The following is a 13,806-nucleotide window of genomic DNA, read 5'->3' as shown; positions in this document are numbered from 1 at the left end:
GAAGCCCTGCTGGCTGCCACCAGCCACCTCCTTATTTTCCATGTGCCCTAGCATAGTTTCCAGGAGGATCCACTCTGTGATCTTTCTGGGCACAGAGGCGAGACTGACTGGTATGTAGTTCCCTGGGTCTTCTTTTTTCTTTTTTAAAAAAATGGGTCTATGTTTCCCCTTTTCCAGTCAGCAGGAACTTCATCAGCCCATCACAATTTCTCAAATATGATGGATAGTGGCTGAACCACTTCATCCGCCACTTCCCTGAGGACCCATGGATGCATCTCATCAGGTCCCAAGTAGCTCACACAACAGTTAAACACTGATCTTCCTACAGTCTCACCATTGACAGCAAGAACACAGGGACCTTTAACATGAACCTTTCTCCTCTGGAGAGGACAGAAACAGGATGCAGTCCATCTCATGTGTTATTAGCCCTTCCGAGTTGATTAATTGCAACTAGACAAACTGAAATAGTCTCTCAACAGCCAGATAGGAAGCTTCACCTAATAATATCTTGATATGGCTGGTTTCATCTCCTCAGTAGGAAAGGATAGGTATGAGGAATACATATTTGTTCCACGATTACTCCACAGAATGCTAAATCTGAACTCTGAGCTTATCTTTAAGATACTCAGTGACGTGGAATCAATGTATCCACCTGGCGGCCGCTGCTGGCGGCGACCCCTGTCTGTGGCTGGGGGCGGGAAGCGAGGGGTGGCAGCCCGCGCGGGGACGGGGCGTTTGGGAACAGCCTCGCTAGTCGTAGTTTAGCTTCGAGCCTCCTGCTTTTCCTGGGCCGTTTCAGGGGCTCATCTGAAGACCGTCCCTGTGTCCAACCCCGTCCCTTGGCCTTCTTGGCGCTCGAAGCGCCTCCTTCACGGTGGCGTTCAAAATGGGGAAATCTGAGCACCTCAGAGGCAGCCGGGCCACACGGGTGTCTTTATGAAACAACACGTTTCACCCGCAAAGCACACTGCAGATACTCGCTAGGCGGTTCCGCAGAGTGGGCGTGGGAAATGGGGGTAGCACAGCCCCTGGAAACCCGTTGAGCTTGCCCCTGCGGTGGCCCAGACAGTAAGGCCTCAGGAGTGCACACCTTGTTTCGAAGTCTCCCACAAAACCTGCAGTTCCCAGGTCTTTGCGACCTTGGCTTGTAACGTCCCACAGATCCAAAGATGCAAATCCCACTGCAGGCAAAAGATAGAGCAAGAGCTGACAAACTAGCCCTGTGCCGTCAGACAGATGGGTGGGCTGAAGTGACAGGGAGATATTTAAAGTGCTCTATTAAAAGAATCCACCAATATAAAATTGAATGAAAAATTCTGTGAAAATGTTTTTCTTGCTAACTACTTCCCAGACTTCTAATACAGACTGACATCAGCCATCAAAAATAACACAGTCAAACCACGAGGAAGACTTGTGCTATTCCTTAAATAGCTAAATCCTTAGCTACCAAAACTTTGGATGGCTGATGATACGTTAAAAGGTTAAAATGTAAAGAAAAATGAACTTCAGTCTTCTCAGTTGTATAGCTTAATGTGTTGGGTGCCTAAGAAACCCAAGTGTCAATTGCTTTTGCATAGGCAACATAACCAAATAGCTGCACTCTGGCACCTGACAAAACAGCCTCTGTGGATGTGAGTGATTACTCAGTTACTGAATGCCAACAGAAGATAAAGAACAATAGAAGCTGTTTGCTTGGAAAAGTAATTTGCTGGTGTTATTACTCCTCAGTTATCAGCTGAGATTTATGAACTGTCAGGAAACCCCTTAGATTACTGTTTGTAAGTCACTGGTTTTAGGGGTCTCAGCAATCCAATTCTGTTTAGTTTTCAAGCACTTTGTGAACTGCTTGATAAAATTTGTACATACATCAGAATTGATGCATATACCATTAAGTCCTTTTCTTGGTGTGCAAAAATCTGGAAGGTTCCTGCCAGTGAAGGGGGCCACTTGCAGTGTATACTCCCATGTGAAGTACACCTAACCCAAAAGTATACACACAGCATCTTGAGCTATACTGTAGTCAATTAGTTATTCAGCTACCAAAATAAACTCTTCCAAAAACTTTGTCTCACTTGATCTTATCCTAATATTTGGCAGAGGTAAAGATATATTTCCTAAGAATCTCCCTTCTGCTTACAACAGAATCAGGTCAAGTTGACCTCAGTGTTTTCATTCCTTACTATTACTTAACTTTGGAACTACTATTAAATCTCATTAACAAGGACACTGATTATTCTGTTTGTTGCATTTTCTGTGATGAAAATGAACCTTCTGTGTTTTGCCTGGAGCTCAGATAATTTAATTTAAAATAGTCTAAAATAAATAAAAGAACCAAATATTTCAGGAAAACTGAAATTCATTTCTCAAAAGCAAGAATCTTGGAACAATCCTGAGAAATTGCCCACATCAGTGTAAGTCTCCATCTTGAACTGCATGCAGACCTGTGAGTTTAAATATGTTAAATGCCAGACTCCTAGTAATAGTATCTTGTGGTATTGCAGGATTTATTATTTTTTTATGCAACTATAAGAATGTTCTACTATAAAAAGGTCCATACAGAGTTACAGGCTGTTCTTCTAAGAGATAGTAATTGTATTCTGAGTTCCCTCAAACTATACAGTACTAATAGCATAGAAAAAACAATATTTTTTTTTTTTTTTATGATTTCCAGTTTACAATGGCATCTTTACTACAGCCCTTCTGTCATCAGCTATTGCCTCTTACAGTACAAATTAAAGAGGAAAAGTTAATGGCAGACCAGAAGGCTGGTTGTCAGTAGAGACACTGGTGGTAGGGAGCAGCTCTAGACAACTTTAAGGTTCACCATAGATTAACCATGGGATTAATCTAATTCATAATCATAGTAATCATCATCTGTGTTTACTCCAATGCTGGAGGCTTCACTGGGTTTCATTTTCTTTCTGTCCTCTTTGCCTCTTTCCATGGAAGACAGATTATCTTCACACTGCTGAAGAATCTTTTTGGAAGACATCCAACTTTCTCCTCGGCTTTCTGCTGGCGCCGCACACTGCCCTCCCCTGACATCCGTTCCTTTGGCCACCAGCGCTCTCCTGGTTCTGAGAAGGTCACAGGTGCAGTTCCAAGGGTTTCCATCTAAATACAGATGACGAAGACGAGGTAAATACTCTAAGACTTTGCGATCCAAGGCAGATATTTTGTTATTCCGTAAATTTAAAACCTGAAGCTGTTTCAAGTCCTTCAGCTCTTGTTCTCCAACATCCTCTATGTCATTTCCCTTTAGATCCAATCTAGCAAGGGTGTCTGGAAGTCTGGATAAAAATAAAACAACACAAAGACGTTACATTCATCATCATATTATTTCTCTTTGTGTAAAAGGTCTTTGGTGGTATTTGCCCAGGCACATCTGACATATTAAAATAAAACTATCACTAAGAAAAAATGCAATCTTCTGAAAAAAAAAAAAAAGAAAAAAAAAAAGTGGTCCTGAAGTGTCTTTTTTTTGTTGTTGTTATTGGAATACTGTCTATGCACACTTGAACTATTTTCCCACATTATTGCTGTTCTGACCTGTATTGACTGTGTTTGTGCAACTGAACTAAACAGCAGTCCTACTATACTGTACTATGAAGAAAGTTATATGTTCAATTAAGTATCAAGCTAAAAAATGCATTTTGTACCCTTCAGTGCCATAAATATGCCAATGACCAAATTATAGCACCATGAAAGCTCAAAAGTTTAGGGAAGCATGGCAACACTGCTCCTTCAAGTACTTCTGTACATGATTTGTTTAAAAAGTTTTCTAGCTGATAAAGAACTGGATTTTTCTTCCATTTTGCTCTGCTCCCATCAGATTCAAACATTAATCATCACAGAAGTAGTCCATCTGATGGTATCCTGTTTAAGAAATCAGCAACAGGGAAAACAGAAGTGATTTTTCATGGTCTTTTTAAATAGCATTTCAGAGAATTAGAACTGTTTAAATTTTTTAAAAACCCAAACAAACTTGATAGTCTCTGGATATAATACTAGACCGGTCAGTATCATTCTTATTTTCATACATCTTACAAATTTGTGTAAGGCTGTTTTATTTCAAAAGTCTTGCTCATTTATGATCTTCTAATTTCCTCCTGCTGTAGTTATTGACAAGTGTTTAACAGAAAAGTCAGGTGATTGGCAGGGAATATTTTTAATAAAGGTAATTTCAAAGTACCTTAAAATTGATTTTTCTATGGTAGTGTGAGAGGTGATGAAATTTAGAGTCATGGTTAGAGATTTTAAGGAAACTCATTCACTGAAACTCTCAGGGAAATTACAAAAAATACTACTAAGAACTATTTAGAGTAGAACAGCAGTATATCACAACCGGTAAAGGATGATGTGATTATTTATCTCTATGTAATGATATGAGATACTTTTGAAAATTACGAAGAGGATACATTGTGACCCCTACCGGCTGTTTTTTGTGAAGCTCTGTTTGACCTCTTAGGCTGAATTCAGTGTGACTATTTCAAGAGTAGGGCAGTTCTATATTGTGCTGTATTTCCTGAGGGAGATGAGAATTTCCTATGTCAATATGGTGAGCCACTCCACAAAATTTAATCTTACCAAATGCTTGTGACTGCACTAATCTGTTTAGAAAATCTAACCACAGGCAATGATTGCCCAGTATGACGCTGTAATATTAGAAGGGCACTCTAGGGCAAAACTCTAGTGCCACTGATGTCAAAGACAGTAGGTATCACCAGAGATGTTTATGTAGACTGATTACAGTCCAAAGCCTGACGATCAAGCCCTTAAACCTGTGAAGAGTCTTATTGTACTAATGTTAGACTTCGGCTTTATGGCTGTATTGTTTGACTTCAGGCTGTGTTGTTCTTGAGAAAATAATGGCACTGGGCTACTTGATGAGTGATCCTGGTGCTGGCAGAGAAGCTGTGTGCACTTGGGAGCTGACCATGGCAGCTATACTGTGCTGCTGCCACTCCAGGGAGTGTCATCAGTCTCTTCCCTGCATTCTCACTGCTCTCTGCAAGATTTTAAGGAGTATAGGTTCTTCTCTGCCAGTCCTGAAAATGCTTGGACTTCTGGACGGCTTTCTTCTCAGATAAAAACAAAAAAAACTTTATTTCTCCTTATTCCTGCCGAATAACTGCTAAGATCCATAAACTGTGGCACATAGACTATATTTTTTAGCCTTTGACACTGGTGACTGAGTTCTCAGATGTCAGAAGTAATACTTTTATTTCTGTATATCCATGCGTACTTGCTGATCATCAGACAATTAAGTACATATATTTTACATCTTGTCATTTTTTCCCTTTTCTGTGTTTACAGCCTTCCCTTGAAATCTGTATTCATTACTGAGTTGAAAAATAAAAGTCCTCAATATCTCCTTAAAAGCTGTGCTGTTTAAAGGCTAATAGAGAGCTTCTTCCTGTTAATTTTCTTGACTACGAAGGTTGTAAAATAAGATGGATTAGACAGTACTAAAGTAACTAGATAGCATTAAACATTCCTGTCAAGCTAGACTGAAATCAAATATTTATACACCACTAAATCACTTTCTGATTATAAAGCTGCTGCCGAATAGATTCAAATGCTAAAGGACCTGATGCTAAACGAATTGAAATTTTACTGCATTATTTATTTGGGCTAGTTAAACCTGTCCACAAGCCATAAAAATAAAATTTAATAGTGCAGTTGTGTTAAAGAAGTTGATGTTAATGGAATTACTTCGCCATTTTTATGCCATCTTATTGCACAGCTTTTTGAAATAATAAAATTACCACTTTATATCAGACTAGCCTCCATTTGGCTTAATATGCCATCTCTGATAATGGCCAGGACCAACACTCAGATGAATGTGAGAGAAGCTGTAAGCAGGGCATTAATGAACACAGCATGCCCAAGGGATGTTTCTTCTGTGCTCCTTTGGAATTTTGCTTATAGCCTGAAGCCAGAAAGCTTATACACATTCCAAATACTTTGTAATGTGTGAATCTAATGAAGTTGAGAATGCTAATATCCTCTGAAAAACCACATTCTTTTTGACCAGAGTCAGCTCCTGAAATCTTAATATCTGAACAATAATAAACTCAGTGTGGGTTGGTAGAAACATCAGCTTTAAAATTGCTGTCCTTCCTTTTTATTGAATGCTCTATTAATTTTGTGTTATGGGGGAAAATAAATCTAAGCGGCAGTACAACTTCTCTGCAATAATTCTGTTATATTCTCCTAGCAGTTTCCTCTTATTTGTGTGCTAATTAAACAAAGTAGTCTCACTGGCATGGAGAGATGTGAAATGAGTAGATTCACTGTGGGGCCACAGATGTAATGAAAACAGCTCTACTCCTATGCTGAGAGTGCTAACAAGAGTCCCAGTTAGTGCCCGTTATGGCAATGGGTTTATGGTATGGATAGACTTCTACCATGACCAGGTCTGCATACAAATTTTTTTCCAGTTTGGCCCTCATTCTTGTAATGTAAGGAAGGAGAGATGACACCTGGGAACCAGCTGCCCTCAGATTCACTTGCCTCAGCGGAATAGAAATGAGGAGATTCTGTTCCAGCGCCAGATTTGAAAGCTGCGCACACTGCTGAAGAGCTCCTGCCTCAAACATGCTAACAGCGTTGTTGTCAAGAAACAAGTGCTTGAGGTCTTGTAGTCCTTGGAAGTCCTGTGCTGTCACCCTTTGAATCAGGTTATTGCTGCAGTCGAGTTTCTGCAGTCTGCCAGGGAGCCTGAGTGGCATAGTGTGGAGCTGGTTCTTAGAGAGCTCCAGTGTTGTTAAGTTCAGAAGAAGCTGGGCACCGTCTACTGATGTTAGCTGATTTTCTGACAGGAAGAACTCAGACAGGTTTTCTAGGTGTTTCATGTCTCGAAGTCTTACTGTTTTAAGCTGGTTTTTCTCTATTTTTAGTGACAGCAGGGATCTAGGTAGGTCAAGAGGCACTTCTGTCAGAAAGTTGCTGCTTAAACTAAGAAACTGTAGATTTTGGAAAGATGCAAAGAAGTTGGCTGGGAATGAGTTCAGTTTATTATCAGCCATGCTCAGATACTTCAGCCTCGGAAGCTTAAGTGGTGCAGACACAGATTCCATGTTGTTGCCATCCAGAATCAGACTTTGTAAATTGCAAAGGGAAGAAAATGCACTTGGTGGCAGACTCGCAATCAGGTTGTTCCGAATATCAAGCACCCTTAGTTTGATCAAACCTTCAAAATCAGACACATGCAGAGTGTTGATGAAGTTATCAGCGAGTTTTAAAATTTCAAGACCAGATGGGAGGAAGGTGGGTATTTGCTTTAGCTGATTTTTGTAGAGTTCCAGGGACTTCAAGGTGCTCAAAGCTTTGAAAGTGGTGTTTTCTATTGATTCTGTGCCACTGCATGACAAGACCAGCTCTTCAAGGGCTGACATTCTCCTGAAGTCAGTAATCTTAAAAAGAAAAAAAAAAAATCACATGATAGTATACCATCTATTTATGGATCTCCTCACTGGTTACTTCTGGATGCTTTGACAATTGCTAGTATGTATTGAGAAACTGTATATTTAGAATGAGAAACTAAGGGAAGTGGTAACGATAGAGGTGTTACTATGGGTACCTGCGGTTTGCCAGTATTTACTTACATTTCTAGAATTTTCTTGTTTAAGTCCATATTGTGTCTGGTTTTCAGCCAACACACATGTTTGAAGAAGGAATATTCCTTTTATTTCTGCCTAATGCATAGCTTATATAAAATGGAGAGCTAATATCACCAGTGGCAGAAATCTCTGCAGAGAGTAGATGGTTGTTAATGTTCACTGCATTCAGTGGAGCTTGCTGAAGCAGGTTTGAGTTCATCATACATCCATTTCCATATATCAGCACTATTGTCACTGCAGTGTGTATTCCCCAGAGGAAATGCACATGGATATCATCACCTCTCCCTATTGTAAAGTTTTGGCAGGAAATTAAAATCTGACACGTGCACTTCTTCTGTTCCCCCACTATCTCTCCTTTTCTTTCAGTAAAAACTCACATATTAAGATGATCAAACCAAAAGTGTCAAATCAGCTTGGTCTGAAAGTCCTCTGTGGAACAGATTGCTTTTACAGGAACTTAGTTTTTGTTAGTTGGTAATAAAGAGATGCTTTGCAGTGGTAAATGGAACTTAGATGTTGACTGTGACTATAATATACAGAGGCATACTAATTGTTTCATTATTTTTCTGCTCTGTTGCAACCTGCTTGTTTACAAAGTTTGCCATTTTATGTCTCAAGTTAAGAAGCAAACTTAAATGAATCTGGCAGTTTCCTCCAAGCCGAAATATGAGGAAACATGCACTGAGGCTGAACCTGGGAGTTCTCCGATACACCAGTTGCTTAAACAGTAGTTTTCTGTAATTATCAGAGATGCTGCCCATTGACTTAGGTGCATGATTTTTAGAAACTCATTTATATGGGAATCACAGAAAGCTCAGAGAAAGATGAGCAGGTGTTCTGCATGGGAGAGGTGGGAAGGAGTGTCCTTACCCATTTTCCCTTCCATTGTCCAGTTAAACATTTCACTGCAGGTCTCAGGAGTACCACATCAGTGAGAGATGTTAAACTAACACTGTAGTCTACATGCTATTTTCCACAGGGCTTAGTAGCTTCCACCACATTTTACTGTCATTGAGAGAAGCTATAGCACGTGTTCTACAACATAACCCCTCATCCCAGTCAGGAATCTACATGGAAGGCAGTACAAGTCCTTTGCAGTGCAGATACTGGGTAGTAATTTTATTCTATGGTCCTGATTGAATACAATTAGCAATTATATTTGTGTATGTGAAATCAGTTATGAAGGTGGCTGTTAAAAGATTCCTTCCAGCTTCATTTATACAACTCTTGCATGTTTTTGGGTTGTAACTCTTCACCCTGGCTACAGACTCTGCATTTTAACTTCTGTTAAAATTAGAGACCACACAACTGTGAAAGAGGAGTCAGATATAATTTTCCTTTGGTATCCTTACCTGTCACTACCTTCTGATTACATTTATTCTGCCTTGTAAAGTCTTTTCTGAACAGTGCAAGATTTGATGCAGTTAGTGAGAAAGTATAGATATGGAATCTCTATTGATGCAGGTTTCTCCATCAACTACATTTAAGTTCAATGTAGGAATATAACTCCATAAAAAAACTTACATTGTCAACAGTAAATAACAAAGTTGTCCATTTTTCTATTTTTTCTGTAAGTGCAGTTTTGTAATATATATATTACTATAAAGCAATTACCTAATTGCATGTCCAGTTTTGGTCATGATTAGGAAGCTAATCTTGCAAAGCTTTTATCATGAGAAGCCCCATAGGAATGGACTGCATTACTCAAGAGCAGAAAGGCATAGTCATGTGTAGGTGATAAAACAGTCTTAAGGAAATTGAAGAGACTGTGAAATTAAATGAACTTCACAAGTTCAACACGTTTTCTCCTTTAAGTTCAAAAGCAGTACTTCCTTTCCCTCAGTTGATTGCTGTATGTCTCTAAGAGGCTTAATTTTCATCTTATTAAGTGACAGAGAGCCATGTGAAGGTCAATGTACAGACATTCATTCTCTGATGATGTTAGGCTTCTTAATGTGGATTATTATAATTTATATTTTCCACCTATTTGGTATGCTTTGCTAGGCTCTGTGACCATGCTGTTTTGAGACTTAAATATTTATCCATGCTGTTACAAACCTCCCAGTCTTCCTAATATAAATCAAGACATATTTGAAAGCATATCAGCTCTCTTTTTGCTACAAAGTGATGTTTTATTCTCTAACTGGACTGTCTGTAAATTGATACTAATATAGTTATATATTTTAAAAAGTAGATCTCCTGAAGATGGATCTAAGACACTGTTATTTTAATTTAAACATTTAAATAATTTTGGTTTTTTTAAATGATCCTTTTCCTTCTTTTAGAATTTTTGTGAACTAGGATTTGTTATAAGCAGTTTCTTAAATCAGTCTGATATTGTGGGAGCCAGATAAACAATTTCCTTTTAACAGCTAACCCCCCATGTATTAATATAGTTAGAAATAAACTAAATCTTAAAGTGAGAATAAACAGGTTATAGTTGGTCTTCAAATCAAGGGGAAGGCAGAAATAATTGAAAAAAAGATGCTAAAATTAATCTAGTTTTGTTATTCTGAAGTCTGTTTATAACAAAAGCCAGTTTGTAAAAATACCAAAAGCAAAAATCCCAGCCAGAGTTTTCAGTAATGACTGAAACTGTCAGTAATGACTTGACCCTGTCAGAACAAACAGAAAGTTGATCTGGGAAAAAAAAATCTACATTTTTTTCTTGTTTTTCTTCAAAACATACTGTATTTAGCACACAAACATGTCTTCTTTTTAATTTCTGTACAATTTTAATGATAACCAATGCAAAGTAATGTCCAAAAGTAACTGGTGCTCAGTTTGAAGTAATTACTGTTTATTCTTCTGAGGCAGTTAATTGCCAAACCATAGTATATGTGAATGCTTACACATAAAAGTCTCTTGGAGGTCAGCTGTGGGAAGGTTAGGCTTCCATTCAATTTCTTTTTGAAAATATGTTATCTTCTTTAAGATTAGGAAAATGAAGGCATTTTTGAAAAAACAAAAAAAGCCCAAATAACCCCTATTGAGTTGTTTTAAACATGTCCAGACATTTACTTTACAAGCAAAAATCAAACCCTGTTTCTATGAGTACCACAATATATATAGTGGAACTTCTCAGCTGTGTAAAATTAAGCATATCTATTTATGATGTCAAGACCTCGGAACCATAATTTCTTGCATGGAAAGAAAAGTGAAAAATATATTCACAGACCCAGTCTAACCTTAAGGAAAGAATCTACATAAATACAGGGAGATAGCATGAAAGGACTTACAGTGCAAAGTCAGTGTGTATAAAGTGAAAAACTTTCTTCTTAGATGGTTTCACGCACCATTTGTTCTGAACAGTCATAAAACATTTATTCCACTACTCTACTCACTTACATCCGACATTTAAATGCTTTATAACATCTATCTTTTGCTCTAGTTAGAATCTAAGGCCACTTTACTTGTAACTGAGGGGTAGCTGACAGGTATGGGCAGCTAGCATAAGAAAGGAGAAATGGCTCATCTTCCTTATCTTGGAAATAAAATAATCAGGGTGGGTTTTTTTTGCAAAGAAAATGTATTTCCTAATAAAGAGTTCATTTGACAGATCTTTTGTTTAACTAGAGTACATCAATATAGCTAAATCACACCAATGAACTTTGACTCTTGTAGGTATGGGAGCTAAAACAAGAAAACCAGAGATAGTAGTAGTGGCTAAAAGAGAAGCAAATTCTTTCTCAGAGTTAAATTGTAAAATTACTGACTATTACTCAGTGGGCAACAGGTATCCCAGATACTGCTCTAAGCTGCCTTCTAACCTATTTCATTCAATTCTGAGAGCAAAGTCAAAGATGCATTTCAGAGCAGTTAGTTACATTCTTTGTATCAGGACAAGCATACTTAAGAGAAAATATATCTCTTTTGAATCAAACATTTAGTATTATTTGTAGTAATGATACACAGCAAGCATGTATAATACAGGCGGTTGTACTTCCCTTGTGTCTATCTGTAGAAGTTGAATCTATTAAATAAATATATTTCAGAGAACAGTTCCAGAGTGCAGTGCAAAATGAGCATAAACTTATCATGCCTTTAATAATGTGACCCAGTGATGCCTCAAGAAACACAGAATAAAAATTTTTAATAACACAGACTGCTGGCATCTTCAGTTAGAAGCTGCTATTGTTTATGTGAGTTACTAGATAAGCCTAGCATTGCTTTTAGAAACAGCTCATGCTCTGCCTTAGACTCTAACTTACTTACTCCCTCTTCTATTTCTAATAGCAGTTGTATTTGACACTTGCAACTCCAGAGAGGGAAAAGAACTTCGGTTTCATTCATTAGGGAAATGATTCTAGCTACAGAAAACCTTTCTATTTACTGTGAAAAAATATTATATTGTAGCAAAAGTAGCAAAAGCTTTTAACAAGTTAAAAAATTACTCTGGATTTCAATGGTTATTTGACCATACAAAAAAACAAGTCAACATTTGGTTCCTTGTTGTAAATTACTATTTTTTGAGTTGCATACAAAATATCATTGTGGCAGCATGAACTGGTGCTCAGAGACTGCAGAATAATGAAACACTATAGGAATATATTTACATATCCTTAAAAAGTAAAAATAAAACCAGATCTGGCAGCATTTCATCCATTTTTAGAACATGGAATAAGATTTTCCTTTCACTTGAAAGCCACCACCATCTGGGAAGCCCAGCTTTTGGTTACAGCGGACTACAGAAAGTATTTTTACTGGATTTTTTCCTACCTGGAGTTGTTTAATTTTGCTGTGACTGATGTAGAGTCTCCTGGTGGTAAAAGGAATCTCTCTGGGGATCTCTGTAGTTCGATAGCATTGCACTGACTGGGCAGGGTCACAGCTGCATCTTCTTGGGCAAGTGGTACTTAGACCACTGTGAAAAGAAAAGAATACTAAAAGGTAAGATAAATACATCTTCCAAAACAGGAGCTCTGAAATTGTCTTGGCAACATACAGCGTGAATTAAGCACCAAAGTCCTTTTATACCATGAAATCTGATAAAAGGATATTATGACTGTGTATTTTATCCCAGTGAAAAAACAGCAAAAACAATACCTTAATTTGCCTGGGTTAAAATGTTGGCAGGCATTACAAAGAGTGAGAAACTTAAACAGTGATAAGGTGCCTTTACATTTGTAGGTATGTGAAATTAGTGTTATTTATTACCTGACATCTAATCTGCAAACATCCATATTATCTCCAGTTTCCTAGTTTTGTTAAATGTGCCACCACAGAATTAGTGGAGAAAAGATAAAGAGCTGTTTTATAGCGGGGCTGTAAAACCTTTGTATCTTCTGTGACCCAGTATTAGAATCAGTAAAAACACAACTACAGCCAACACCGAAGCTTTTTCACTCTTCCTCTTGCATTATTCAGACCCAAGAACACACCACCCCCACCTCGGGCAGCTATTATTTTAAAGCCAAAACATTCTAGTCACTTTCTGAATATCTTTGATACAGCTGAGTGCTGGTGGTTGGTACACATTTTTTAAGGATGAGACGCAAATGTAAGTTACCTGTGTTTGTGTAATTCCCATAAATCAAAGTTTAATTATTATTGTATTTGAAAATTACAAATGTAAAATGCTTGAAAGCATTTAGTATAAATCAAGTGGTAGATGATCAATAAGACCTATTTACCCTATGATAGATGGCAAACATTAAGGTTTCCCTCAGAGTTTTCTCTCTACTTATTAGTGCTTCTTTCACATATCTACTAGCTGTGCCAGCTAGAGATACACAGTTGTGAAAGGCTTACAGTTTGGTTTCTGATTATTTTAGGAACTTTATATGCATTGTTTTTTCCTTTCTACCTCAACATACAAAGGAACATACTCCAGAAAACTCATCATACATGATCTGCTTTGCACTGTTACCTGCTTCATTCCATCGTCTCCATCATATCTTCAGTAGTAGCTAATCCTATTCCTTGAATGCAGAACTAGGCCAGTTATTTTTCCAAGCAGATGATCGATGTCAAGTTGATTTGACAAATGGATAATTGAACTGGGGACAGTCCTCGATTGGAATGCCTATTGGATGCAGCTGGGTTTATACTTGACAATTGACATATTTCCTCCTGGAGATCCTTCTGTGTCCTTAATCCCTTACACTGCGAGTACAGAACTGCAACCCAGCATCTGCTAAAACAGACAGCAAGAGCAGAAACCTTTCCTAAAGCAGCCTGT

General features: G+C 38.0%; 1 protein-coding gene across 1 annotated transcript; it reads right to left on the bottom strand.

Moving 5' to 3' along the window:
• Positions 1-2,842: 2,842 nt before the first annotated feature.
• LOC113478634 (nephrocan-like) lies at positions 2,843-12,530 on the bottom strand. The gene is made up of 3 exons (XM_026845969.1): positions 12,345-12,530; positions 6,517-7,418; positions 2,843-3,290 (listed from the first exon to the last, which is right to left on the bottom strand). The coding sequence occupies exons 1-3, from the start codon at positions 12,528-12,530 to the stop codon at positions 2,843-2,845; spliced, it is 1,536 nt and encodes a 511-aa protein (XP_026701770.1).
• Between the last annotated feature and the right edge of the window lie 1,276 nt (positions 12,531-13,806).

The sequence above is a fragment of the Athene cunicularia genome (genome assembly GCF_003259725.1).
Source record: "Athene cunicularia isolate RWA chromosome 3 unlocalized genomic scaffold, athCun1 chr3_part1, whole genome shotgun sequence".
In the NCBI taxonomy this organism is placed as follows: Eukaryota; Metazoa; Chordata; class Aves; order Strigiformes; family Strigidae; genus Athene; species Athene cunicularia.
This window is presented reverse-complemented; position numbering and strand designations above follow the sequence as displayed.